The sequence below is a fragment of the Neomonachus schauinslandi genome, chromosome 6 (assembly GCF_002201575.2).
Source record: "Neomonachus schauinslandi chromosome 6, ASM220157v2, whole genome shotgun sequence".
Lineage (NCBI taxonomy): Eukaryota > Metazoa > Chordata > Mammalia > Carnivora > Phocidae > Neomonachus > Neomonachus schauinslandi.
Window position 1 is genome coordinate 56420464 of NC_058408.1, and position 26358 is coordinate 56446821.

Sequence of the window (26358 nt, forward strand, 5' to 3'; positions counted from 1 at the left end):
GCAAAAAGTCACAAGGAAGAAAAGGGATTACTCCTGGCATGCACGACGCTGATGCCACTCCTCTAACCTGCAACAATAGTGGACATCGTTAATTGTTGCAATTTCACTGGAGCACAGTCAGTTCTCATGTCCACCAACGCAACACCCTTGGCAGCCACTATCACTGAGTGGCATTTTGCCACCCAAGATGTAAAGGGTGTAGGGAACCATCAACTCTCTGTGGGAGATGGATGAGAAATAGATATGTAGACTACAACAAGAAATTAAGTGGGACCAATTCTCTAAATGTCAGGATTTGTTAGACCTCAGAACAGTCTAGCCAAAAAAAAAAAAAAAGATTCATTCAGTGAATCAACATTATGTCCTTTCCTGGGATTCAAAGGTATAGACAAGTTACTAACCTCCTTGAAACCCTAAAGTGGAGACTACAGACTTTGACTGTTTTTTCATGTCTAACATTCTGAGATCCTGAGGAAGCTACAATCAGAACAAAATGCCTATGCTCCAAAAGCATAGGGCAGACAGGTATCGCTGGTGGAAGACACTGGTGGGGTCAAGGTGATAGGATGGAAGATGTGGACCAAAGTCTGTCTCTAGGCTACTGCTCCTTCTGCATCTTCCCATTACTTGAAACCCTTCCCAGTAGCCCCATGCAGCTTCACCAAACTTGCTGGCTGCCTCAAGAACGTCCTCCTGCAGAATCTGCATGACTTTTAGATTTTAGCATCTCAGAGTTGAGAGGGAATGTAGAGGTCATCTAATATAACCCTCTATGTAACATGAATTTCCTCTTATAATGGACCCCAAAGTGGACCATGTGTGGCCAGGGCTTAGTGCAGAGGAAACACTACCAGAAAATAGTCTAGCCTCAGACCTTACCCCCAGCTATGACCTGATCAGTAAAAATGTTCTCAGTGCTTTCATATTACCAATTCTAATGCTAACCCTCCATCAGGTGCATAGTGCACAGATCCATCTCCAAAAAGTCTCTTGCAGGAAAGAAACCCCAGCCCCTCTCCATTCAGACTTACTGAGAAGGGCCTGGCTGGCCAGTCATGCTCTCCACAACTAAGCCTGGCATATTTGGGCCTGCGAAACACCTCTTCATGAGACTGTCCTGTACCACGGGGAAGTCTTAAGCATCTCATTTGGTTCCTCTGCTCCTCCACCATGTGGTGTTGGGTACAGATTTGAAATGAACAAAAGGTGGAAGGGCTTTGGCCCTGATCTTGGGCAGGTTGGCCTCAGAGAAGTAACTTGTCTGAGGTCCCATAATAGTAGGCAGGAGAGCCACGATTCTGATCACATATGTGTGACCGCCCACATCTGATTCCTAATCTTTATGCTCTACTCTCTGTCATAGGGGCTTCTGTAATAATAGAACTCTAGAACATTCTTGGTTAAAAGTCACAACCTATTTTGTGCCACATAGAGGAGTTTCTCTGTCTCACATCCATTGGTGACTCTTTGTCTCTCTGTGCCACACATAGCAATCCCTCCTTAGGCAACACTCAACTCAGCCTAAGGTGGAAGCCATGCAACACTCCGGTGGGGCTCCTACAATGTCCTTCATGGGGACCAGGCTGGCACCCCAAGAGGACATGGTCATTTTCTGTTGTTTGGCTGGATCAATCTTATCTGAGTGGGGCTGAGTCTGTGGCTTGGGGAAGAATCCAGCTTTTCTTCCCACCTCCCGGGAATGCCCATGATTCTGATCCTTCTGTATGCATGCAGCCTCCTGCCAGGACACATCCTGTAGCAAGCAAGGAGAGTGCATTGAGACCATCGGGAACTACACCTGCTCCTGCTTCCCTGGATTCTATGGACCAGAATGTGAATATGGTGAGGCCACTATTTTGTGGTTATTGTTGTGGCCATTGGTCTTGTGCTGGAGGTGGTGTCAGGAAGCAAATCATGTTGAAGACTCTCCAGTGAGTAAAGGCTAGCCCTGGCCCTCTCCATGGTCTGTCAGTCTGCCCCACTCCAACTGTCCCAAGACACACGCTCTGGGTAAAACATTTCATTCTTGGAACATTTGCTCATAAAATCCAAAAAACATAAACGAAGCAAAACAAAAGCTGATTTTGCTCATTTGAAATAAAAACCAGTGAAAGACTGATTATTTCCCGAGATGTAGCTAATACAAAGGCAGCAAGTAAAGATGACCAGGTTGGGTTAGCAGCCCAGAAAGACAGGGTTAAGAGGGTTATACAAATAGCTTCCAACTTCTAGCAAAACTGACATGGTCTTTAAACCTGCAATGAAAAGAAAAATCAATATTTTGTCCCCACAGTCAGAGAGTGTGGGGGTTTTGATCTCCCTCAGCATATATTCATGAACTGCAGCCACCCTCTGGGAAGCTTCTCTTTCAATTCAGAGTGCAGTTTCCACTGCTCTGAAGGGTACGAATTGAATGGACCCAGCAAGCTGGAATGCTTGGCTTCTGGAACCTGGACGAATGAGCCACCACAATGTATAGGTATGTAAACCCTATTCTTTCTATCCTCACTGACAACTACGGTTTCAGAGGTGGAAAACAAGCTTTCTCCATTAAAAAACATGAGAAAGCATGAGGATCCACATTAGATGGGGAATTCTGATTTTTACTATTACCCATCAATGAGAGTAACGCTAATTTTGCTTTTCATGATGTTTTCTATCTATAGAGTGAGGTAATCAGCGTAGTTCTTGATTCTCAAGCAAAAGCATCACAAAGGGAGACAGGTCCTTTCTCCCTTTATTAATTGCAAAGCAAGCAGAGTATAATAATAAGGACTTAGGGCTGAGTATTGTTAATTTGATCATTTTACCTTGCTTCTTTAAAAAGTAAATGAACAATGAGGATGTTTGGATCTTTTGAAACCGCTACTGAAAAGTGCCATCTAACCAACCAGGTGTATCACCTTGCCCATCACTTAGGGAAGGTTATAGATAGCTGCTATAGCATCCTGAGGTTTCCCAGGTGCTGGGCATAACCCACGAGCTCACACCATTGCTCTGTGGTTGTTTGTAGCTGTCCAGTGCCCACCCCTGAGGACTCCTGAGCGAGGAAGCGTGACCTGCCCACACTCTGCTGAAGCATTCCAGTATGGGTCCAGCTGCCGCTTTAGCTGTGAAGAGGGGTTTGCATTAGTTGGGTCAGAGGTGGTGCAGTGCACGGCCTCGGGGCTGTGGACAGCTGCAGCCCCAGTGTGTGAAGGTGAGTTTCCGGGGGGTTGGAGATGCATAATGTCCACTGTGCCCAGTTCTTGCTGCGAGTACAGATGACTGGCCAGCTATGGAGAAGTTGGCCTGAACCACCACAACGTGACCCTCCTTCCACCTGACACCCAGTACATTGGGTACATCTGGGATAGGAAAAGAGTGTCAGGCGCCAGGAAAACAAGAGGCTGATTTCACTACAGACTAAATTTAAAAGTCCTCCCTTCTCCCAAACTCACATCCTTGAACAGTTTGAGAATGGGCCCCATTCATAAATTTCACACAAGAAGGAAACAATGGCATCTATGTCTGTAAGTAGAAGACCTACCAGACAGGTTTATGGAGGTAAAGGGAAGAGAGGATATTACAAAAACCTTGGAAGACTCCTTTTTTTTTTTTTTTTTTAAGATTAAGGTCACCCTGTGGACTGGTCCTCCAAGTCTGGACAAACATCATGAGGGTCTCTGACCCTTACAGATTCCTAGCTCCACCTGGATTTCCTGAGGTGGTTTTATCAGTGCCTTCTGGCCATGGGCCTGGTTTTCTCCTTCGTCAGTATCTTTCTCTCTCTCCTTGGTTGTTCTCTCCAGCTGTGCAGTGTCCGCTCCTGGAAGCCCCTGGCAAGGGATCCATGGACTGTGTTCATCCCCTCGCTGCGTTTGCTTATGGCTCCAGCTGCAAATTTGAATGCGAACCTGGCTATCAAGTGAGGGGCTGGGCCTCACTCCGCTGCACTGGCTCTGGCCAATGGACCGCACCCTCGCCAGCCTGTGAGGGTAGGAGTTTCCTTTAGTTGCTCCCTTCCACCCAGGAAGGGTCATGGCGCCGTGGAAAGATCAGGGGCTCTTCACCTCAGGATGGCCTCCTCCAGACTCTGACACTGGAACAGGTTATCCAACCTCCAGGAGGCACGGTTTCCTCACCCATGAAATGAGCTAAGAATTCCCAGGTCCTTTTGTGAGAATGAAGGATATAAAAAGTACACAATGAAATTGCATGTGTAAAGTAGCTAGCATTGGACTGGGCATTCAGTTTCTATCTCTTTTTTTCCCTTCCTGCCTCACTGGCAATAAAAGCTGTGGGACAAGTCCTCTACTTGAGAGGAAGTCAGAACGGTGGCGATTAGGACAAGGAGGGGGATTCCCCATTGTAGTCTTTGGAGGTGACTTTGATGGTTGCACAAGAGCACAAAGCTGAATTCTGTGCAGTTGCCTCATACCCTCAGCTTATTAGGCAGAAAGGGGGATCGGGGAGCAGGAAATTGAAGATTGGATCAGCGAGTGCCCAGGAGATTTGATTACAAGCCTAGCTCTGCTACTGTCCAGATATAAGACCTTGGGGAAGTAACAACATTTCTGAACCTCACTTTTCTCATCTGTAAAGGAAGAGAGAACAAGCACTAGAGGATCTTTGGTTCTTAGAGGTCCCGATTCTGTAAAAACCAGAGGTCTAAGCGCAGGGTATAACGGGAGGTCTTTATACTCTGAAAAAAAAAAAACAAAACACCACCAGGAATAGGCTGGAGACGAAATGCTTTATCAAGGAAGTGCATGAGGAAACCAGACTTCATCAGAACTGAGGTCACTCAGGGATTAATTTTGTGCAGGAATTCTCCTTGGGCTGCACTCACTTGGCAAGTGAAGTCTGTTGACAATGACATCCTGTGTTTCAGAGATATGGCCCATTCAGGATCATTTTATAAGCCTAGGTAACAGTGTGTCAATGATAAGCTGTATTCGTCCAGCCTTTTCCTTAAAAGTCCAGCCTATTCTATATCAATTCTTTCCAGATCCAATTCCACAAATATTACCAGTAAATATTTAATACCAATCACTGCCAGGCCCTGGGATACAACTAGGAATGACTGAGCCCAACCTCAAGGAGACTGTGGTCCAAGGGACAGTGCTACAGTAGTGTCTGCAGGTGCCGGGGGGATGGGGAGCACACTAAAGGAGTCCCTACGCCTGAGCTGCGGTGGGCAGGGAAGGCTTCCTAAGGACAGTGACGTCTAAGCTGAAGTCCAAGGGCAGGTGAATGATCCAGGCAAAAAGGGCATAGGAAGATGTTCTGGGCAGATTCCATTTTGGAAAAGGGAGGATTCAGTGTTCTGAACATGCTGATAATATGGGTAGGAAAGATGCATCTCTTGAGAGGCTCTCCTGAGAAGGAACTGAGCCCTTCCATTACCCAGTTTCAGATGACAATTGTCTCCATTTAGCCATTGCCTGTTGTCTCCATTTAGCCATTGCCTGTGGGCCGCTGGAGAGTCCTGTTCATGGAAGCATGGATTGTTCCCCATCCTTGAGAGCATTTCAGGACAACACAAGCTGTAGCTTCCGTTGTGCTGAGGGTTTCAGGCTGGAAGGAGCTGACCTAGTCCAGTGTACTGACTTGGGACGGTGGACAGCGCCAGCCCCGGTGTGTCAAGGTACTGTGACATTGGAACGTTCCTTCTGTGTCTCTCAGTTTATTAAAGGCATCACACCTGCATTTAGAAGTCATTTATTCATCAGACATTCACTAAGAACTACTAGTGCCAGGCCCTTTGTGCTGGCCCTAGGGATGAAATGGTGAGCAAAGCACACATCCATTACAGCATATTAGAACTCAAGATGAAGATTGCACTGATTGATGGAGTGGGTTGGCATGAAGGAGACAGGGGTTGGGAGGAAGGAATGATGCATGAGGAACAACGTGGGATGGTAGAAGAGTAATGGGCAAGGCATTTAGTCTATTTCTGTCATTTCCTGGCAACAAGCTTTTGGTCTCTCTGAAGTTCAGTGTCTCCTGTAAAATGGAAGTATTATTATCTGCCTTGCCTACAGGCCTCATTCGTGGTTGTGAATTAATGTGTGTAAAAGCGAGCTTAAAACTGCTACGAGTTTTACAAACGTATGTAAAACATGGGACGCCTGAGTGGCTCAGTCGTTAAGCATCTGCCTTCAGCTCAGATCATGATCCCAGAGTCCTGGGATTGAGGCCCACATTGGGCTCCCTGCTCAGTGGGAAGCCTGCTTCTCCCTCTCCCACTCCCCCTGCTTGTGTTCCCTCTCTTGCTGTGTCTCTCTCTGTCAAATAAATAAAATCTTTAAAAAAAAAACAAATGTATGTAAAACAATAACATTACCTTATAAATCCTATGTCTGTGATCTGATTTTACAAAGTAATCTTCTTTTAATAGTTCATGTTTTCCATATTTTGCTCTTACAGAAGAACAAAGGCATAGGGAAGTCACTAGGATTATTATTTTTACAAGGGGTACCCTACACAGAAGTCATGTCCCAGAGATGCAACATTGACATTTCATGTTGCTATTTACTGGGATCCCTGGGCAAGTTATGAGAATCCCCTGGATCTAAGTATACCCCGATTTAAAAATGAGGCAGTAATTTGAAAGCAGGGTTGCAAGGAGGGAAAAAGATTTGTACACCCATGTCCATAGCAGCATTATTTATAATAGTTAAAATGTGGAAGCAACCCAAGTGTCCCTCAGTGGATGAACGGATAAGCCAAATGTGGTTGATATATACAATGGAATATTATTTCACCTTAAAAAAAGAAGGAGATTCTAACATGTTACAACATGGATGAACCTCAGGGACATTATGCTAAGTGAAACAAGCCAGTCGTAAAAGACGGATAAGGATAAGGGATGAGTGCACTCATATGAGGTCCCTGGAGTAGTCAAAATCATAGAGACAGAAAGTAGAATGGAGGTTGCAAAGGGCTGGGAGGAGGGGATGTGGAGTTCCTGTTTAAGGAGTATAGAGTTTCAGTGTGAGACGATGACAGATGTTCTACCGCTGGTTGGTGGTGATGGCTGCACAGCAAGATGAGTGTACTTTATGTCGGTGAACTGTGCACTTAAAAATAGTCAAGTGGTAAATGGTAAATTTTATACTATGTGTACTCTACCACGATTAAAAAAATGGAAAAATCAACCCAAAAATGAGGCAGTGAGGGAGTAGATGACCATGCACCATGATGGTGAGGGGAATGGGATGTGTTGTGAATTTATGGTCTGAGAGGAGACAGACACAAAAGAGCCCTTTGCTGTGCTTCAAAGGGAGGGAGGGATCTTAAGAGACGACTGGGGCCATTCTTGTCTTCAGGCACATAAATGTCTTATCACACCCCAGAGATAATTGGGTACTCTCTTAAGCTTCCCGAGATATGGCCTCAATAACTCCCTTGCCAGGCTTCCCAGGTGTTTTCTGCTGTGATGGTGAGATCAGGGTCTGCAACTCATGCGTACTTTTAATAGTATTACCACTATCTATCACCATTAGAACTGCTGCTGCTTGCTGCTACCAGCAGATACTATTTATTGAACACTTTATAGTCTAACTCCATAAGGTAATTACAATTACTGTTCACATTTTTAAGATGAGAAAAGACTTAACATATTAGAATGCACCTGTCCTCTCTCTATGACCATCTATTTTATATGATTGAGATCATAGCATATATATAATTTTTAGTCTGCTTTTTCACTGAACATTGTACATTGAGACACCTCCCATATCTTTTCAAGGTGAAATATATCATTTTTAGTGACCTTTAGTGTTCCTTTCATCGATCCACCATAATTTATTTTTAGCCTCTGATTAGTGGCATTTGTATTTATTTTCAATATTTTGCTCTTACAAATAATGTCTTCATAAAAAAATCTCTGAATTGATTTTTTGATAAGCATCGTGATTACATTCTTAGCATACATTCTTGGGTCTAACAATATGATCTTGAAAAATTATTCATGCATATTGTCAAAATGTTTAACAATGGCTTAGAATTTTCCTTATAAAATTCTTCATGTGCTATTGTGATGGATGCTTTTCTCATCCCCCAGTTTAAACATGCCCCATTCAGAAATGCCTGTTCTTGGCACTAGAAAGGGTTAAGGGGTCAAAATTAATGAGTACTTGTGTGTTACTCTGTCCTCACTCCCTTACTTCTTTACTTCCTCACCTCTTAGCTCTGCAGTGCCATGATCTTCCAGCTCCAAACAAGGCCCAGGTGAACTGCTCCCACCCATTTGGTGCCTTTAGGTACCAATCAACCTGCAGCTTCACCTGCAATGAAGGCTTACACCTGGTGGGAGCAAGCGTGCTGCAGTGCTTGGGTTCCGGCAACTGGAGCGCTCCTCCTCCAGAATGCCAAGGTAAAGTGAATTCTTTCCAGTCATCTTTGAAATCCATTGTAGGCTCTATTTTAAAAAGCTATATGCTAGTGGTGGTGACTGTCTAGGGGCCAGAAGCTTGAAATGGACTGGAAATTAATAAACACTTTCATCCTGTAACCCACTGATTCCAAATGCAGGTGCTGGGGTTGAATATACCTTCCAGGCAGGGTCTGGAAAGACCAGAGTGAGGCTTGCAACCTTGCCTTCTCAGCTTTAATCCTGGCTACACAGGAGCCTGGAGATATTACAAAGTTCATGCAGTTTTGGGGAAAAACTCAGAATCCTTGAGGAGGCTTATCACAGTGACTAGAATTCTTCCACAGAATTCTATCACAGTAATCAGTTATAGTTCACTGCCCTATACTGTCCTGCCTGTGGGTGTCTCACTACAAGGAGGTCGATACTCACCATGACTTCCTGTGACCTTCCAGTTCCCTTCTGCTTTTAGCTCTTTGTTTACTCTGACTGAACTTTCTCCTCTTGTTGCTGGGTGAGCATCAAGTGAAATACCCAAATGTGGGCTGAGCAGGAAGGTGCCGAGAGGCTTGCAACCCGCTCGCTGTTGTAAGACTTCTGAGAGGGTGTTATCAGACAATTTCCCTCTTCAATGTCCTCTTTGCCTTGTTGCCTTCTGATATGCAGCTATCATAACCCCAGCTATCAGAAGGCAAGACCACAAAAGAGCTGGAAACGCATTCCATGGCACCAAGACCCTCCCAATTTGTCCTTACAGGTTACAGGCTTCTTGACTTGTCTCCTCTCCTCTTTCCCACCACACACACATACACACTACAGAAAGATGTTTCAGGTGGGAGAAAATGACTAGGTCTTTGGAGAAGTTGATCAGGTTGAGGGGAACATAGATGGAGAGGGGAGGGGGTAAACGGAATAGAAAGGTATAAAAAATACTCTTGGAACCTCAAGCAGTTGAGGTCAGTGGCTAAAGAATGGCCCTGGGTTCAGCCCTACTGTCACTGACTCTGGTCTGAAGCCATACACTAGTCAGTCAAACCAAACAGTGAAGAAGAAACCCCTAAACCATGCATTCTCATAGTCTTCACTTTTTAAAGTCAACAGGTTGAATCTGGGCATTATAGTTTCATTAAATGGCAGAGGGACATCTCAACAGCTATTAACACTTACATACAGAGTGTTTTTGCTTTTGACTCTTGTAAAAATTTTGGGAGATATGCAATGCCATTCTCCACATTTTAAAAGTGAAGATATTGAGGCTCAGAGAAGTTAAGTGACTTGTCCCACGTCACAGAGCATGATCTCCAACCCAAGTAAGTCCCCTAGCATCTCAAACTGTATGTATAAACTGTGGTAAAGAACCATGAGATCTAATTTACCTTTTCTGTAAGTGAAGAAGTAGAGTCGTTGGGGCTGGTCACCATAGGATGACGTTGATGGGAAGAGCATTTGCAGATGGCCAGTTACGTTACGTGCCTACCACATGTCCATGATTTTTAAAATATTTTTAAATTTAATTTTTACATATTATTTAACTTATTATTTTACATAACTGAGGATCCCTGCTAAGCAAGGAGTGTTATTTTTCCCATTTCATACATGAAGCAACTGAAGTTCAGAAAGGTCTAGAGACACATTGCTGGTAAGGAACACATTTGTCACTGTTTTCTGGCAAGGTCATTAAGTCTGTTTCTGAAGGTGTCAAGGAAGCAGCCACTTCCATGCCTGTCCAGGGACACCTGAAATGCTATCTTTCCAAAGCACCAGCTCCCTTTTAAAATGACCTTTAAAGCTCTTTGTGGGTGAAGGTTTCAGGATGCCAATCAACTGTTAGTTGCTGCTATTTTATATATCCGTGACCTCTAACTGGTGAGAAAGCAGCATGAAATTCAAAGGACCACTTCTAACCAAATGCTGCCCTTATGGATTAAGCATGTGTGTGCACACATGCATGCACACACACACTGATTTCAGGTTGCTGTGTTCTAAAATGACCCCATCTCTCCTCTCTCTACCATGCCCATTGTAGCCATTCCCTGCACACCTCTGCTAAGCCCTTGGAATGGAACAATGACCTGTGTCCAGCCTCTTGGGAATTCCGGTTATAAGTCCACATGCCAATTCGCCTGTGATGAAGGATTCTCTTTATCTGGACCACAAATATTGGATTGTACTCCATCTGGACATTGGACAGGTTCCCCACCAATATGTGAAGGTAGGATTGTGGGTCTGTCCTTTCTTACGGCTTCTCAGATAATATGATAGAAGGAAGGATCACCAGGGATTCATGTAAAACTGTTCCTAAGCTAAAGGAAACACACTCTCCACAAAGCATGGTAATTTCTGTCTTGCTTTCTGCATATTCCTATAACTTTAAACATTTCACAATTTCATAAAGTGCTTTAATGTCACTGTGACATTTGATGTTTGCCACCATTCTGAAATAATGGGGAAAGGCAGTGTCATGTCCATTTCCCAGATGAGAAAGCAGAGGCTCAGGGAGGTTAAGTAACCTGTTGCAATTCACACGCTTAGTAAGTGATGAAGCTCAGCTATGTCACTGGGACTTTAACTTCTTTAAAGTGTTTTTCCACTGGCTCTTTATTCCTTCCTACATTTACCTTCACTGAGCACTGCTAAACCCCAGGCTCTGAGCTAATGCAGGGATGGATGTGATGTCACCTCCACCCCTCGAGGACCTCGTAAGCTACTCGGGCATGTCTCTCCTGGCTCTGCTTCCCATGTGGACTAGGAGGTCTTCCAGGGCAGGAACCATGCCTTCTTCATCTTTGTATCCCCTGCAGCAACTAGATGGAAGTGGCTGTGTGACAAATACTTGCTCAGCTGCAGCGTACCATTTACTGGTTAAATTTACTCAAGCACAAACCCTGTTGACCATGAATTGCAGGACCCTCAAAGGCAGGAGCCAGATCCTATCTATCTTTGTCTCCCCCAAACATCTGGCTAACATAACACAGTCCCTCCTGTTTAGTGTGCTCTAAAATAGTTTACTGAAGTAATTAATTCATAGCTCACATTTACTTTCAAAAGGCACCATTGGTCCAATTTATTGTTCAGTGTACTCAGTAATAAGAAGACCAGCACTAACAACGAATGTTTATGGCTTGTGTGATAAGTACCAGGATTTCGTAGACAGAATCTCATTCTATCCACACGACAACCGTGAACATGGTTATGATCCCCTTTATTTTTTTTATTTCCCCCATTTTATTTTATTTTTTATATTTATTTCAATAAAATTTATTTTTTAATTTTATTTTATTATGTTATGATCCCCTTTTAAAGACGAGGAAATGGAGGCTTTGAGAGGATCCGTAGCAGGCAAAGGCCAAATAGCTGGGAAGTGTGGAGCTGGACTCCAGCCCGGGTCTTGGGTCTCACCTGATTCTAGGCTAGTGTTGTCACCATGACACTGCATTGCCACCCAGTGGAGGTGTCCCTAAATCCCCAGTCTGTAATTGTGCTCTCTTCCACTGGCCAGGGGCCAGGCTGCCGTTCTAAGGGCTGAAATGAACTTCAGAAATGGCAATGCCTGATGGTCAGACGAGAGAATGTGTTGATAGAAATCTATTAGTGGGGCGCCTGGGTGGCTCAGTCGTTAAGCGTCTGCCTTCGGCTCAGGTCATGATCCCAGGGTCCTGGGATCGAGCCCCGCATTGGGCTCCCTGCTCAGCGGGGAGCCTGCTTCTCCCTCTCCCACTCCCCCTGCTTGTGTTCCCTCTCTCGCTGTATCTCTCTCTGTCAAATAAATAAATAAAATCTTTAATTAAAAAAAAAAGAAATCTATTAGTGTTGTATGAAAAAAAAGCTGAAATATTGTTTGTCCCTTCTTGGGGAGTGAGTGCTAGATTACTACTGAAAGGCCTGTATTGCTCTTCCCCAAAGTCCTGGGCCATCTAAGTCACATCACACCGTGTGGGCTTCAGTTTTCTAGATTTCAAAAGGAGAGGAGTGGACGTGCTCATGTCTGAGCTCTCTCTTCTGGTCAAGAATTCTGAGGTTGAAGACGTAGCATGCTGCCATCTGCTGTCCGAAAGCTATACTACAGGCACCTGAGAAATTTAGAACACTATGGGGAATAACACCAAGGGCTCATGCTTCCCCACTTATTTCTCATTCACTCGTTCATTTATTCCAGCGACATTTACCATAAGCTCTGTTTTCCCACATTCTGAATTAAGGCTAAAGAATAAAAAATGCCTAAGAATTATCTCACTAAAATTTTAAATCACGTATGCAACGAATATGGTTGTTACACCTGTGATCTCCAAAACCCCTGTTTCCCCTCACCCCCTGCCAGGCCCCTCTTCTCCACAAGAGGAGGCATTTGCCTCCCACGGTGCAGGCCAGCCCCGCCCAGGGCCTAGAACCAGTCCCGTCGGTGGGTGACAGCTTTAGCCAACTGCAGGCCTCAGTACCGGCAGCCTTGTCTGAGCCTGATCTTGAGCTCTGGTTTTTGTGTCATGCTTTCCCCTTCACCCTCCAAATTTATTCTCTGGATTTAGGCAAATCGTTCCTTTTCTTTTCTACATGCTTGAGTCCATAAAGTTTTAACCTTCAGCATTGACCCCAGAACCCTGATTTTTGCATAGAGTTTTGTGGAGTCTAGGCTATATATCAGAGGGGCTTGAGGGCCACTGAGTTAGCCAGACAGCATGGCAGATGGAGCACTCAGTCTCCCACTTTAGAGTGCAATGAGAGATCTCATTTTTGTGTGGTTCCACAGATATTTCCTTTTTAGTTAGAACACACCAGTCCGGGGCACCTGGGTGGCTCAGATGGTTAAGCGTCTGCCTTCGGCTCAGGTCATGATCCCAGCATCCTGGGATTAAGCCCGCGTCGGGCTCCCTGCTCCTTGGGAGCCTGCTTCTCCCTCTGCCTCTCTCTCTCTCATGAATAAATAAATAAAATCTTTAAAAAAAAATTATTAGAACACACCAGTCCCTGGGCCCTTTGGGACTTGGGCGCTTCCTGATATCCCAGTCTCCTCACTGCCTTTCTCCTCCAGGACCTGAAGTCCTTTCCTGAATTACTTATCTCTGTTTGCTATGACCTTTATGCCCCCAACTGTTGGGCCACTATCTTGACTGATATTACTGCTCTCCTAATCACTTTGTTATTGACATTCTGGAGACCACATTTGGCCACTGGACCCAATTCCTAGTGACCAGCCTCATGTTAGTGGGGTAAGGAGGGTCCTTGTTCCAAGTCCCAGTCCTAGCTCTGCTCTTCTGCCATGTCCCTGCTCATCCAAGTCCTATAAGATAGCACACTCTTACCCTCTAAACTCTGGCCTGGCTCACATCTCTGTTTTTTTCCTCCACTCCTCCAACATTTCTCTGACTCCATGGGAGGACCTAGTCTTTATTTCTAAAGTTTGAGTTTAGAAATTTATTATTTATACTGTATTTTCTTTCCAAAAGTTTCTTGACAAAAATTATATCTAACTTAAGTAAAAAGAGATAATACAAAGATATAGGGAAGAATTTACTAAATCTATTTAAAATTATATAAACCAATCTGCTGTCAGTTGATGACAGACTGCCAGGGAACCCAACGATTCATGAATTTACATGCAATCATACACACTTACTTCATGGATTACAGAAAAACATCAATGAAGGTCATTATGATAGACAGCACTGCCTTGGAAGCCCACAGAGTACTAAGCATGTGATAAAAGCAATTCTTACTAGTTTTCTATTCTTGTAATTAATTACTCAGGTTTTGGTGAAGTTTTACAGTAGGCTTAAGAATATGAGTATTTTTCAAGTTACCCAAGAGGTCACTCCCTGGTAAAAATCTCTTCCTCTACGTCTGCCCTAGTTCCCTCCATTCCAGCAGCTTCCTCAGCAAGCTCACAAATGTAATTCAGCCATGTCTGCTGAGCACCCACCCTATGCCAGATTGGGGTTAGGCTTCTGTGTACCTCATCAAAGCTGCCTCTCAGGCAGGAAAACATACTTTCTTACTTGGTTCAAAGTCAAATCCTTAAAGTTATACAGAGACCTTTGTTTGGATAAGGTTAATTCTTACCTAAGAGGGTTCAGAGAATTTCATATACAAAATAAAACAAAACAAAACAAAAACCTGTGTCTATAATCTTGGCAGAACAAGACTGACAAAATTGAGATCAAAGCAATAGCCCCCAAGAGGATTTAATGCTGTAGTAATTCTTTTTATACTAAAGGTAACATGAGTCAGTTTTTTCAAAGAGTAATTTCTCTTATTTCTTTTCAGACATAAACACACTCATTAGAATGCATCTAAATTAAATTGTGCTCACTAACTTGTTCGTTCATTTGACAAACATTTTAGAACCTCTACTAGGTGCCAGGCCCTATTCCCTGGGATGTAGTGTTGGGAAGAGCTGACAAGGTCCCCACTGTCCTGCAGCTGACATACATTTTCTTGGGCTTAAATATAAAATCCTGAGAGATTCTAAAAAAGTTGTTTTAGTGAAAATGTTCACAGATGATTTAATGTCTATGATTTATACTGATAGACATATTTAATAAATGTTTGGTAAGTGAAATTTATCTGCCAGAGATAGATTTATTAATTACTCAAAAATTTGAGCATTTTAAACTGAAATTCAGTATGTTACTTTGGTTATTTGAATGGATTCATGCAATAAGGAGCCACAATCTCTTCGCAAATAGCCTGTCACTGAAAAACACTTGGGCCAGTATGTAAGGGCCAGAAATATCACTTTTCCATGAGGTACCACATAAGACCAAGAGGTCCTGTTTTGTTTTGTTTTAAAGGCAAAATTGCTAAGCAAAATGAGCCTGACTTGACCAAGGCGTTCAATAGCTTGGACTTAAAGAAAGAATAGTTACTCAGTTTGTCAAATATTTGATGATAAATAATAGTCTTATATCAGAGAATTTAATGGAGACAAAGATAGGATCCTAACAGAAATAAATAACTGCAATAATTTCTAAAAAATTTTGAGGTAAATGGTTGATTAAATTAAAAATTCATTTATTCACCCACTTATCAAATGATTGCTGAGTACCACTTCTTGAGACCCAGCAGTGTGAACTGTGAAAGACACAAAGCTTTATGGCTCTTGGGATTTTCTAGGGTTTTTTTTTTTTTAATGTAAGTAATCTCTATGCCCAGTGTGGGTCTCGAACTCATAACCCCAAGATCAAAAGCCACATGGTCTTCCAACTGAGCCAGCCAGGCACCCCTGGCTATTGGATTTTAGAAGCATTCCATCCAGTAGGTGAGGGAAAATAAGGCAGGTGGTAAGACAGCGTATGAGTTCAAACAAAAAACTGATGTGTTCAGAGGAGAAGCCTTCGGGCTGCAATGATCAGCAGAGGCTCTACAAAGGCTGTGTTCAGTTAGATCCAGTGGGATGGGTAGGATTTTTTTCAGTGAAAACAGAAAGAAATTCAGGGCAGCATGGGCCAAGAACCAGAGGCAAGTACACATGAAGTCAGTTCAGGGAATTTCCAGGGACTAATCTAGCTTGACCAGGAGGTTTTCAGCTTTCCTGTGCTGGGGAACTGTGGTATTAAAAAACAGCCCAGGGATCCAAATGGAGGAAATAGTTTAGAACAGAAGATGGTCATTGCATTTTTAGATGTGTTGAGTTTGAGGAGATGGCAGGCTATCTAAGAGGAAGTAGTTGTAGGCAGGAGGAAGGGCGGAAGTGGAATCCTGGACCACACCCATCCAGACAGGAGAGCGAGAGCCATGGGAGGTGTGGTGTCTGAAGCACAGGTACATAGAGAAGAGGATGAAATTGTGGGTTCTCAAGTATGACTGCTTAAATCCTTGACTTCTTCATTTTTGTAACTTCTACCTATGCTTTCATCTGTGAGCCCACCATCCTTTCCCCTGCCACTGTAGGAGATGATCTTATTTATTGTGGAATACCTGCTGCCTAGCAAAATACCTGACATAGTAGGTGCTCAATAAATAATTGTTGGATCCATGAATGAATGAATTCAGTGCAAACCTGGCTTCTGAATAAACCTGAAGGTTTTGATATAATTTCTTTGACTCTCCAGCCATCCAGTGCCCAGAATTATTTGCTCCAGAGTGGGGAAGCCTGGCTTGTTCTGACACCCATAAGGAATTCAGGGTTGGCTCCACCTGTCATTTCTCCTGTAACAAGGGCTTTAAGCTGGAGGGACCCAATAATGTTGAATGCACAGCTTCTGGAAAATGGACAGCACCTCCACCAACCTGCGAAGGTATAATCGTATACACTCACTGAGACAGCTCTTCTCCCGGAAATGTCCTCAAAAATAACAAACATTTATATAAGCTCTTACTATGTGACAGGTATGCATTATAATATTATTACTGTGAAAGCTCTCTCTCTTATTTTAAAATGGGTTCTCTATTGGAATCTAGGAAACACAGCCTATGTATTTAAAAATTTATAAGGAGTGACAGGACTTATTTTTGTGAATAAAAAATATATTGATTCTTTTAAGATTTTATTTATGAGAGAGAGAGAGCACGAGTGGGGAGAGGGGCAGAGGAAGAGGGAGAAGCCGGCTTCCCCCTGAGCAGAGAGCCCGACTCAGAGCTCAATCCCAGGACCCCCGGATCATGACCTGAGCCGAAGGCAGACGCTTTACTGAGCCACCCAGGTGTCCCAAGATATAGTGATTCTTAAGCAGAAACTTTCTTCATAATTTTGGCCTCTTTTTCTCAGAGACCTTTACTGGGTTGATTAAATGGTCTCCATTGCTTCATTGCCAGGAGGAGTACAAAGGGTGGAGTCACTGATCCAGTTTCTCAAATCAAGGAACTGAGGTTTTAGAAAGGTCAATGAGCATCTTTCTGCTACATGGAAAGTTAGTGACAAAGCCAGTGGCATCATGCACACCTCGCATTTCATGCTGACCTTTGACCAGCAGGCAATGCCACCTCCCAACAAACCAGCAAGGGCAAGCAATTGACCTATGCATATTTTGCTTTCTATTGAATTTCTTACATTTCTGCACTGACTCTTAAATTTCTGTTTTGTTTTGTTTTGTTTTTAAATATTGGTAACATTGACATCATGCCCCACCCCCCATTCTTCCTCTGGTCCAGAGAATTATCTCTCCAAGGATATATATTTTTTTAAGGGAGAGAGAGACGAAAAAAAGTGCATGAGCAGGGTGGTAGAAGGGGCAGAGGGAGAGGGAGAGAGAGAATCTTAACCAGGCTCCACGCCCAGCATGGAGCTCATCGTGGGGCTCGATCTCATGACCTGAGCTGAAATCAAGTGTCAGATGCTTAACTGACTGAGCCACCCAGGCACCCCTCTCCAACGATATTTTTAAGTACTTTTTTTTCTCATCTGGTTTTCCATACCTGAGATTAATAATTTTCCTTAACTTCCTTGAGAGGCTATTGCTAGAGCCTCCCTTACTACAAGAAGAGTGGAAGGCAGTTATTCCATGTCAGTCTTAACTCCATTATGCTCCTTTTATTGGGAGCTCTCTAAATGGAAACACGTTTTCACAGCAGGCATAGTATCAGCTCGTACTTCAGAGGTTCGATGCCCGGCCCTCATCACTCCAGGGCAAGGAACAGTGTCCTGTAGGCATCCTCTGGGAACCTTTGGTTTGAATACCACTTGTTACTTTGGATGCAAAGCTGGATTCACACTCATGGGAGACAGTGCTCTCAGATGCAGACCTTCAGGACAATGGACAACAGGAACTCCGGCATGCAGAGGTAACGTGAAAGGAACAGGCAGTTCTGATGCTATCTTCCACCTGGCCCCCACGCTCACGGTTGTACCTGCCTGTTGAAATCCCATCCAACCCCAATGACTTCTTCACATGTCAGCTCCCCATGAAATCTACACCAATCCCAGTTAGAAGTAATGTGCCACAGGCATGTCACTTCTCCCCCTGCTATGTCACAAGACAGCGCCCTGGTCTCAAAGACATAAAGGAGGAAACATTTGCAAATGTCCAAATGTGTGAAAAAACAAGCATGCCAAACATGAAACCAACTATAAGAATTGTGAAATACAAGTTGCAATTCCATTAATTATGTGATAGTGTAAACACCCCATATTTTCATAATGGAAACCTAACTAAAAAGATACGCCATGCATGATACCTCTGGAAGGGCTATCACCCCATACATGAAGTACTATGTCTCTTCCGTCTTTGTATTCCCCATGAAGACCAGAGCAGTGCTTTGCAAATGTCGCTATTGCTCAATAATATTTATTTGAGTTAGTTTCCCGAGCTTTAGTTTCCTATCTGCAAATTAGGGACAATAACCTAAAGTTCCCCGAAGGAAAGTTTAAAGAGGGTGGCAGTCTCTACTTCCTTCAAACTTCCAGAAGCAGTTATGCTGAACAATTATTAAGTATTTTAATAAACACGTGCTGACATGCCAGCTATTTACCAGTGGTAGTCATAATAACACTTAGAACAGTAATATTTTTGAGAAGTGAAATTTTGAAAACAGTATTTTTATAGGTAAGATTGATCAAGCCATTAGTAGGTATCTATTGAATGTTGCTCTGTGCCCCTCCTAGTTCTTTGGCTAATGTTCTTTGAGTGGACATCGTAGTATGTGCAATGTTGGAGGAGTTGGTGTGAATGTCAGAAGTGGCTCATCTCCTTTTTGATGTTTTACATTCTACCTCATCTGCTGGCAATGCTAGCCAGGTTACAAATGAAACCATAATCTCTGTCACCTTCATTCTACATGTCTAGTTTTCCTGCATTCTTTTTTTCTGCAGTGGTCAAATGCTCAGAGCTGCATGTTATTGAGCCAGGCATGATGAACTGCTCCAACCCCTGGGGAAATTTCAGCTATGGATCAACCTGTAGCTTCCATTGTCCAGAGGGCCAGTTACTTAATGGTTCAGCGAGAACAGCATGCCAAGAGAACGGCCAGTGGTCAACTCCCATGCCAGCCTGCCAAGGTATATTTTCAATATGGGTTAGGAAGTCACTTTTATAAGGAATGTAACTGGGGTGCCTGGGTGGCTCAGTCGTTAAGCGTCTGCCTTTGGCTCAGGTCATGATTCCAGGGTCCTGGGATTGAACCCCGCATCGGGCTCCCTGCTCCGTGGGAAGCCTGCTTCTCCTTCTCCCACTCCCCCTGCTTGTGTTCCCTCTCTCGCTGTGTCTCTCTCTGTCAAATAAATAAATAAAATATTTTTTAAAAAAAAAGGAATGTAACAAAATCAGTGTTTCTTTTTTGTGTATTTCTGACAGTGGTCTCACTTTCCATCACTGGGTTTCCCTGTGTTAATAAATGTTTCATGATAAATCCTTGCCTTCCACCGAGCAGTGGGAATTAAATTCAGTGACTCTGTGTAGGCAATCATCCCTCCTTTATGAGAGCTCAGATGTGTCAAATGAGAACATTTTTAACCGGAGGTTATTTCATGCAGATTCCTAATTTATTATCTCAGAAGAATTTTGTTTACCACATACCTCTAAAAACACATAGATCTTTTTAAATTAAGCTTCATCTCTTTGTAAGGTTTATTTCATCCACCTTCCTTTTACTTTTCATTGTTTTCTCTATAGCTTGCCATGACTACATTTTGTTGTATAACTGAATCTTTGATTGGTCCCCCCAAAAATTAATCATTATTTGCTTAAACTTCCACTTCTTCAATCATTTTATTTACTTTATTATGTCCTTCCCCTGACGCCTTTGGGCACTGTGTTTGATATTTAAGCGTTAGGAATAAAATCAGGCCCTGCTTCCCATGCTGTTGCTGTAGTTTTATGGCTTCCAGATCTCTCCTGCCTGGTTGTCACCCCTGCCAGGACCTTTGATGATCCTGTGCGATCTCACATTTCACAATCCTTGGGACGCTTCTGGAAGAATGATGGCCTTTTGCGCAACACATTTCTTACGCCCTGCATATGTGTTTGTTTTTCAGCAGGGCCATTGACAATCCAGCAAGCCCTGACTTACTTTGGGGGAGCAGTGGCTTCTACAATAGGTTTGGTGACGTGTGGGACATTGCTGGCTCTGCTAAGAAAGCGCTTCAGACAAAAAGGTAAATAGGAAAGAGTCTTCTCCTTTTCTTCTTTCTTGTCATTTAGGGAAGTGCCGTGAAACTACAACGTCAGTAGTTCATGTTTGAAAACACTTGTCTTTAAGGAAAACAAGCCCAAGAGAAGTCATTTTGAGAGCTGACTGCCCATCAGAATCCATCTTTATAAAAGTACAGATCCTCGTACAGGGGGATTGGCCTGGAAATCTGAGATTGGCGTGGAAATCTGAATTTCTCACCCTCCCCTCCAAATTCTGATGAGGCCAGTTGGTGCATTGGCATTTGGGGACCTCTGGTCTAGGTAAACTTAGTTATCACTAGGATTAACTGGAAAGTGTCATGCTCTCCTCCTTCATCATTCTCTTATGTGATGATCATTTATTGATCAATGGTGTTAGGTAGTTAGTGCTTCTGAATCAAAAATCAAGTGCTTCTGGAGGACGCGAGAAATGAAGCTAGAGGTGTGAAGAGCAGCTGCTTAGTCATGACCTGGTGTGATACACCAGGACATCTGTACGTTCTCTCAAAATGTGTGGAACTAATCCAGGACTGAAGCAGAAACCTGACCTAATGGAGGAAGACCCTCCATAAGGGAGTTGTGTTTACTAGATTGTTCATCAAAAAAGGAGCTCTGGCCTAAGAGTGTAAGAAGGGAACCATCTCTTAAGGGTTAAAACAGTGTTTTTCTTTCTGCTCCAGATGTTCAGTCATGAGCTCAGAAACCTCTTTTTGTAGCTAATGTGTCTCTTCATCATTTCTCATGGAAAGTAACTGGGGGCATCTGAGGGGTCAGGAAGGCTCAAATGCTCCAATACAGGTAACTGAGAATGGCTGTTATACCTGATGGAGTTCTCATGGATCTGAGGACTTTCAAAACCCATTCTTAACTGCTCAAGGGCAGAACTACTTGTTCCATAGTTTTAAGCTCTCTCCATTCACAGAGCCACCATTACATTGAGGCTGGCTTTCTAAAGTTCCTTCATATACTCTCTTACGAATGGGTTAGTAGGACGAAGACAAAGCATAACACTCTTCTTAAAAACTAAAGAGCTACAACCAGTCCTTCCATGTAACATTTGTGTTTATTTAACCAAATCCAGAAGGCAGAGGCAAGAGCTCCTAACCACCTAGACCCTACCCTCCATAACCATGTAGGAATCACACTATTCCTGCATTTCTCCCAAGTTCTTTCTTCAGTTTTGAGACATTGCTAGAGAACTCTCCAGACCATGAAGAGGGAGGAGCAGCCACCCATCCTCCAATATCTTCAATAATAAATACTCATTTGTGAGAATGGGGAATTTTTCCTTGACCTGTCCCAAGGTGATTTTAACCCTTCTAAGATGCTGTGGTCAAATAATAGGAAAATGTTGCATACATGTCCTGCAAATTGAAAATGCACATTCATTACACTTTGAAGGCTCAATAATGCCCTGTAATAAATATACTTGTTCATCTTCATTTGATCTAATATTTTCTAAATTTATTGAGCCATGAGATGATTTTCTCCTTTTATCTATCCATGGGATGATTGACAGGCCTGCTGCCATATTTAAAGTTTCTACTCGCAGTGTCCATTGTTTGGATTAAGATAGGAGGCCCTGGTCACCTATGTTACCAGAGCAGGAAAACAGCCCTTGTTATGTTGGTATGGATTTGTTTATGTGATTAACTTGCCCAATTAGTGGCTGGGGGAGTGTGACACAGGTTACAATGATAGGGGGCCTCGAGTGCCAAAGTAATGGGTTTCAAGAACCAATGATCTGAATATCAGCAACAACCAAAAATAGCCAAGATGTTGAAGGCAGGGACCAGAGGAAAAAGAAGAGGTTGTCACTGAATGGGAAGACAAGAAAGATGAGAAGACTGGATTACGTACTGTCAAATGTTTAATTTAACTTAACATAGGTTCTACCTCTCAGAGAGAGCTTGTTCTCAATACACTCCTAACAATGAACCCATCTGAAAATCAGTACACCTACTTTCCCCAATAACTCCTACCACTGATGACCTTTCTCTTTCTACTAGTTTTTTTGTTTCTTTTCAGCTGATCATTTGTGTCTTCTTATTTATTGCAGATGATGGGGAAAGCCCCTTGAACCCTCAAAGGTAAGACAGACATGTGTCTTGATTAAGTAAATTTGTCTAGTTTGACTTTTTAATTCACTGTAATATGTCAGAATGATTATACATAATGCCCCCTTTCTGCAATAAATCTTTTGCAATGTCCCCTTTACTAATTCTAAAGTAAAATACACAGATAACATATACTAACCACACATAGTATTTTCAAAAATCAGTAAGGGCTCTAATTATAAAGTAAAAGAGAAATAAAAGGGAAAGTGATATATAATAAAAATAAAACGCTAAAGCTGAAGCACTACTCTAGTGGATGCTATGAGGTCATTAGAGGCTTGCACCTTTTGGTTCACAACCACAAAGACCAACAGTCAGGAATACTGTATCAGTGGCTCAAACAGGATCAGCGGCATTGCCAACACCAGCCTGATTTTTTTTTTAATGATGAATGGCTCTGGTAAAGTGTTGGAAAACCTGTCATAATCTTCCCTCAACTCACATGGCAATTGTATTCTAAAGGATGTAAAAAATATATTATTTATATTTAAAGCACTTAAATTCTAGGCTCAGGGATTATTCACCTACAGGAATACTGAGTAGATATTCTAAAATTGTATTGAGTGTAGGATAATTCTTTTGTGTCCTGTGCCTATTGGGATATCCAGCATCCCTGGCCCTTTCCCAGTAAATGTCAGTAGAATTCTTGATCACTATGAAAATTAAAAAACACCCATAGGGGGCAGTACTACCATTCTTTGAAAACTGTTGCCAGATGATCAAATATCAAGGCTGGGTATTTTCTAAGGATTTCTTCTCACTAGGAAGAGGCATAGCAGGTATTCAGGTACCTAGAGCATCAACAATAGTTTCGTGTGGGTGTAAGTGCAGTGCAGATTACCCAGAGCAGCTAAGTGGGATCTCAAAAGTCTCTTAGGCATTTATTTTTGTTTCCCTTTTAAAGCAGAATTCCAGGGTGGGGTGGTAATGCAAGGTCTCTGCAGGAAGTATGTGCTGGACTTGTGGTCAAGGACCAAGCACTATATGGCAAGTCATCTTTGTATATCTGTTCTTTAGCCACCTAGGAACATACGGAGTTTTTTCAAATGCTGCATTTGACCCAAGCCCTTAAGGTAAGTTGCCTATAAAGATATTTTTGAAGGAAATAGAACAGTAGGGCAAAGAGAACGAATATTAAATCTTGATGTTTCATTATATGGTCATGAGTTAAATTTTAAGCATGTATTAAGTTTTTAAGCCTTGAAGGAAATTGTGTTGGTAGCAGGGGACAAGGTATGTCAGTAGAGTGACAATAGAAAGTAAGTTTATATGAGGATTTCCATTTCCTCCAGGCTAGAAATGTTCTAAGATATAACTTATTTCAGGATGTATGACATTCCCATTAATGGTTGCTTGGAGGTGTTAACAACACCATGGTCTTGCTTGATAACCAGAAGTTATACTACTGGAAAAACTTTACAGACTTTTATGGAGTCAGTCCTCTGTGTGACTTGCTGGGAAAACAAAAATAATCTTATGCTTTCTCTCTTCCCAAAAGCTCAGTGAGTAGTTGAGTATTCTGCCTAGATAGCAGAATATCTGGATCTAGAAAGAGATTATGTTGATCCTCGGGGGACAGATATGCTGAGAGCTAGCTGGCTCGCTTGCTTTTCAAGAAAATATAGTTATTTTCATTTCTTTTGTCTCATTTTCAGAGACCTGTCCTGCTGGTCTCTTCCCTCAACCTCCATAGGATCCTATTTTTGAACATCACGCTTCCTGCCAAACTTGACTTCTACTGTAGCATATGTGCGGCAGTTTTCTGGAAATACTTGTTGAAGAAGGACATGGAGTTTCCTGTAGATTAGTTCTGGATGAGAGCAGAAAGATTGTGTCACAAGCCCAAACTCTCCACCCACCAGCCCTTCCTGCTCCACCTCTTCCTTAAGCCTCAGAAGCCAGGACTGAATGTCTGCGGTGATCTGTGGGCTTTGCCCAGCTGTCCCTTCTTGAAGACTAATTAACCAGAGACTGAAGCATCTGACTTACCAGAAGACCAGACTGTGGAAAAATAAAAATGCTTCTTTATTTTTGGATTGGAGGAAGGCATACTCTGCTTTGTTGGAAGGCAGGTGGTGTCTGTGACTTGAGGGAATTTCTATAAGATCTTCTGAGGTGTCCAGTGCTTGCTGTTTATGAAGCCTATTATACCCTCACTGCAAGGCCTCCAGTGAGGCCTCTGGATGGCACCAGAGAGTGCAGAAGACCAAGAATCAAGATAGGAAGGCACATGTCACCTTCCCTCCACTGGTCACTCTCCCCAAAAGAACCTCAAGACCAAAATTCAAATGTGCAATTAAAAAGATTCTTCCCAAATGCCATGCTATATTATTTGATGTTTTGTTCAATAAGATCGGTGTACATCATTTTGTTTACATCAATGTAATGCACAATTACTGATGTCCCAATTACAACTTGACCCTTCATTCAGTCAGCAAATATATACCATATCACTGCCCCCACCAAAATCAAAGAAGAAAAAAATCAGAAATCCAAGAAGCAGAAAAAATCCTCATCACCTGAACGCCCTATAAGGAAGAACAGATGTTATTTATTAAATCACATGTTTAATATGTAGATTGTTGAAAGGTACATAGTAGTTATCTGGAACTGATGCAAAAAAAAAAAAAGAGCCAAACAATACAGTTGTCTTGAAGACAACTAGAAATAAAAACAATAACAACTGATTATATTTAAATAACAATCCTTTAGGTAGCCTGGAAAATTAACTTTCTAAACCTTAACGAATATACTAGTAGCTCTCTTATTCAATTCAGATCACCATAGACCAAAGCCCTTATAATTGCATAGACACAGAAGTGGGTATATGGGAATCTTTCCAGATAATGAAGGTTCACTATAGAAAGGCGTATATAGCTCTATAGAGATCTTATGTTCCCCCAGATTTGAGGATGATGAAAAAGTTGTCCTCAGTGACTGTCCCGATGTTTTCATGACTCTTCTTCTCCAGGTCCTTCTTACTCTGACCATTCATGAAGAATGAATAACACGTGGGTAAATATGCAAATAAAAATTGTAAAACAGTCTAACTAAGGGTTACAATAATTTTGCAAGAACTTTGGCAGTAAACTTGGGATTTAAGGACACACTGCTTTTTAAAAAAGTTTCTCTCATATACTGTTTATCTCTCCTTATCTTGTGCCAATCACTAGGCTGAGTATTATAGGACAATTGTTATCAGCCCTGTGTCTGAGTCAGAATCTACAATTTGTAAAAGCTTCCCCCAGGGAATTCTGATGGTTTGTCAGCGTTCAACTACTGCTATTATAGATACAGAAGAGTAAGGCATTGTTCTGCTTTTGAACAGTTTATAATCTAATTGGGGAAACAATAGATATGCACACAAAGTAATAGAGGGCACTCAATATGAGTATCATACTTGAATAGTGTTGTAGTGCATAAAATGGAAAGAGTCCATTTGAGTCCAGAATTAAGGAGATAGGTAGGATTCTGAACTGAAACAGAGTTCAGCAAAGGGGGAGAGATGAATATTCTAAGTTGACAGAGTAATATCAGCGTAGGAGCAGACAGGACTGTGTGTAGGAGGAGTGAAGTGTGGAGGAGCCTGACATCATGGAGACCTCATGTGAGGGGCCAGATTACAACGTATTAAATCTATTGAGATGAACCATCTTTAAGACAGAAGCTTGGAGGACACCCGGTGGCTCAGCCAGTTAAGCATCTGCCTTTGGCTCAGGTCATGATCCCAGGGTCCCGGGATCGAGTCCCATATCGGGCTCCTTGCTCAGCAGGGAGCCTGCTTCTCCCTCTGTCTGCCACTTCCCCTGCTTGTACTCTCTCTCTCTGCCAAATAAATAAATAA

The 26358-nt window shown here is 42.6% G+C and overlaps 1 protein-coding gene across 1 annotated transcript in view; it reads left to right on the plus strand.

Annotated features, from left to right (window-relative positions):
- The window catches only part of LOC110574030 (selectin P), a 36685-nt gene extending 12209 nt beyond the window's left edge, over positions 1–24476 (plus strand). The window contains exons 4-17 of the mRNA XM_021682649.1: positions 1735–1842; positions 2294–2479; positions 3014–3199; positions 3792–3977; positions 5444–5629; positions 8177–8362; positions 10386–10571; positions 16405–16590; positions 17864–18073; positions 19101–19286; positions 20262–20381; positions 22457–22487; positions 23532–23587; positions 24170–24476. Of these exons, the coding sequence (XP_021538324.1) occupies positions 1735–1842; positions 2294–2479; positions 3014–3199; positions 3792–3977; positions 5444–5629; positions 8177–8362; positions 10386–10571; positions 16405–16590; positions 17864–18073; positions 19101–19286; positions 20262–20381; positions 22457–22487; positions 23532–23586 (2012 nt within the window). The 3' untranslated portion in view covers position 23587; positions 24170–24476. The remainder of the gene's footprint in view (positions 1–1734; positions 1843–2293; positions 2480–3013; positions 3200–3791; positions 3978–5443; positions 5630–8176; positions 8363–10385; positions 10572–16404; positions 16591–17863; positions 18074–19100; positions 19287–20261; positions 20382–22456; positions 22488–23531; positions 23588–24169) is intronic.
- The last annotated feature ends 1882 nt before the right edge of the window (positions 24477–26358 follow it).